Genomic DNA, 2,497 nt, shown 5'->3' with positions numbered 1-2,497 from the left:
CGTCCATACACCCCTTCCCCCACCTCAGTCCGTCCCTACACCCCTTCCCCCCACCTCAGCCCATCCCTACGCCCCTTCCACACCTTCAGCCTGTCCCTACACCCCTCACCGCCAGCCCGTCCCTGTGCCCCTTCCTGTTTTTCTCTTGTTTCTTTCCCCTCTCTCCCCACACTACCCTCTAACTGCGGTAGTGCTTATGTTTCCCCAGCACCCATGTTGTGTGTGTGAGAGACACAGTGAGAGACACAAGGGGCACGAATCTTTATTCAGTTTCCACCACCAGGAAGAAAGGAAACACCCGAGTGGCCAGTGACAAGCAGTGCCCTTCACATCAAAAGGCAATGCTGTGTGATCAAACAGTGAAGGGGAGGGCAGGGATTAACTTAAAATAGAGTTGGAGGGGGAAATAATGCACTCCACTCCCTGCGGCGCCCACCTCTCCCTGAACAACTCCAGGGTGTTGGTGGACACCACGTCCTCCTTCTCCAGCGATACCCGGGCCCTAACGTAACCGCAGAGGGGGACAGACAATACTGTCCTGTCTGTTTCTGTCAGCCAGGGCTCCCTGATTGGACCAGGTTAACAGCCCCAATTAGGGAACTCATATTCTATGAGGTTCACCTGATGGATCTTGTTACAATCGCTGCACTAAATTTGACTCTACCAAAGGGGCTATGTCAATGCAGATTGTTGTTACCGGAGTCTGACTGTTTTCCCCCCCCCTCTCTTGCCTTTGTCTTGCAGCTGCGTTGTATCGGGAGCCATCTCTGCACGAACTGGTGGACGAACTCCCTGACGTCAAGAAGGTCTCTAAAGCAGGCGATGAGCCGGTCACCGTGGGCAACGGGAAGGGACAGCCCCCACAGACCAACACGTAGTCCGCTGGGTGGAGGTGTCACGGGAGACACGGGAGGGTTAGGAGGGCTGGGAAGGGGGCGGGGGGGGTGGCACATTACGGGCATTTGTGAGGCATTTGGGGGGTGTACGGGGGGAAGGGGGGGGGCTGGGCACGGCAGGGAGCGCCTGTGGGCGGTGGAAGCAGCACTCAGTCTCCACGGGGTACCCTCAATGTACAGGCAGGGGCCTGGCCTAACCCTCGCAGGCGGCCATATCGCCAGGAGGGATGTCAGATGGGGAATGGGGAATACATGCGAGGTTGAGGGGGGGTTTGGAGGGAAGCGGTGTGGGGGTGAGGGTGGGGATAGGGCAGTCAGGTATCAGGTAACCACCCCCCCCCCCCCAACCTTGCTGGAGGAAGCCACTCAACTCCCCAACTCCCCTCATCCTCACAGCCCATCCCCTCCACTCCTAGAACATCAGCCGGTTTGGCTCTGGGGTGGGGGTGGGGTCTGGCCTCCAGCATTCCCGGGATCAAGCATTCCTTTATCCCACGCCCCCCGTTCAGGAGGAGGCCATTCAGCCCCTCCAGCTTGGCGCCGTCCAGTTCCATTATGGTTGAACCAGATCTGCCTGCCTTATCTCTGTAATCCTGCTCCTACAAAAAGCTAAACCTCGTGGATAGGTCAAATATCCAGTGGACACCCCCCCCCCCCCGATTTATTGGGGGGGGGAAGGGGATTTAGTTGCCCACTGCCCTTTATTTGAATGGGCTCTGGCGCTAATTTGAACTTCATGTCCCCTTGCCAATCTATTGATCTATCCAAAACAACCAACTCCATCCAGCATTGGAAACCGCTCAAATTGTCTCCTCCCCTTCTCCTTTTCACATAAGCCTGACGAAGATTATTTTCCCCTTTTATACTTGGAATCTGCTCAATCCTATCTCCTACTCAATGCTCCAGGACTTCTTTCGACCATTCCTCACCCTGGGAAGTCCATTTTGGGACAGGATTGGTTCCCCCCCCCGCCCTGGTGATCCCTTGGGCAAAGCTGGACACACCCTTCGCGTCACAAATTACCAGCAGTTTTTATTCCACGTTAACGAATTCAGAAAGCGCACCACAGGCCATTCAGCCCATCTTGTCCACGCTGGGACTTTTCTTCCCCCCCCCAGAACCATCCGAATCGGCGCAACCCCCACGTCAATCCCTCTCACCCAATCCCATCCCCGTAGCCCCATGTCAATCCCAGACTGATCCCACTCTCTCCCCATAACCTGTATCAATTTCAAATGATTCTCGCTGCCCTGTGCTCTCTCCCCCTGGCCCTACATCAATCCTAAACTAATCCCGCTGCCCTCGTTCTCCCCATGGTATGATATAGTCAAGCAATAAAGATTTCAACAGCATCTGATAGATGCAGGATGTGAGACCCCTTGTGTCTGTGCTAACCCTTTCAAAGAGCTATACAATTTGTCCCTACCCCTTCTCCTTTCCACAGAAGCCTGACAAAGATTATTTTCTCCCTTATACCTGGTTTCTCCCATAACTCTTTCTCCAGCCCATCAAAAGAGGGAGCAAAGGTTTGGCCCATCCCGAAACCCAAACCCGCCCCAAACCACTGGAAAACCGTGTTTTCAGAATGAAACCTTCTCCAT

General features: G+C 54.8%; 1 protein-coding gene across 1 annotated transcript in view; it reads left to right on the top strand.

The window, feature by feature from the left end:
* The window catches only part of LOC122544395 (fibroblast growth factor 14-like), a 26,539-nt gene extending 25,661 nt beyond the window's left edge, over positions 1–878 (top strand). The window contains exon 3 of the mRNA XM_043683641.1: positions 745–878. Within this exon, the coding sequence (XP_043539576.1) occupies positions 745–878 (134 nt within the window). The remainder of the gene's footprint in view (positions 1–744) is intronic.
* Positions 879–2,497: the final 1,619 nt, after the last annotated feature.

Source organism: Chiloscyllium plagiosum, chromosome 48 (assembly GCF_004010195.1).
Source record: "Chiloscyllium plagiosum isolate BGI_BamShark_2017 chromosome 48, ASM401019v2, whole genome shotgun sequence".
Lineage (NCBI taxonomy): Eukaryota > Metazoa > Chordata > Chondrichthyes > Orectolobiformes > Hemiscylliidae > Chiloscyllium > Chiloscyllium plagiosum.
Note: the sequence above shows the minus strand (reverse complement) of the source record. Positions and strands in the feature narration are given on the sequence as shown.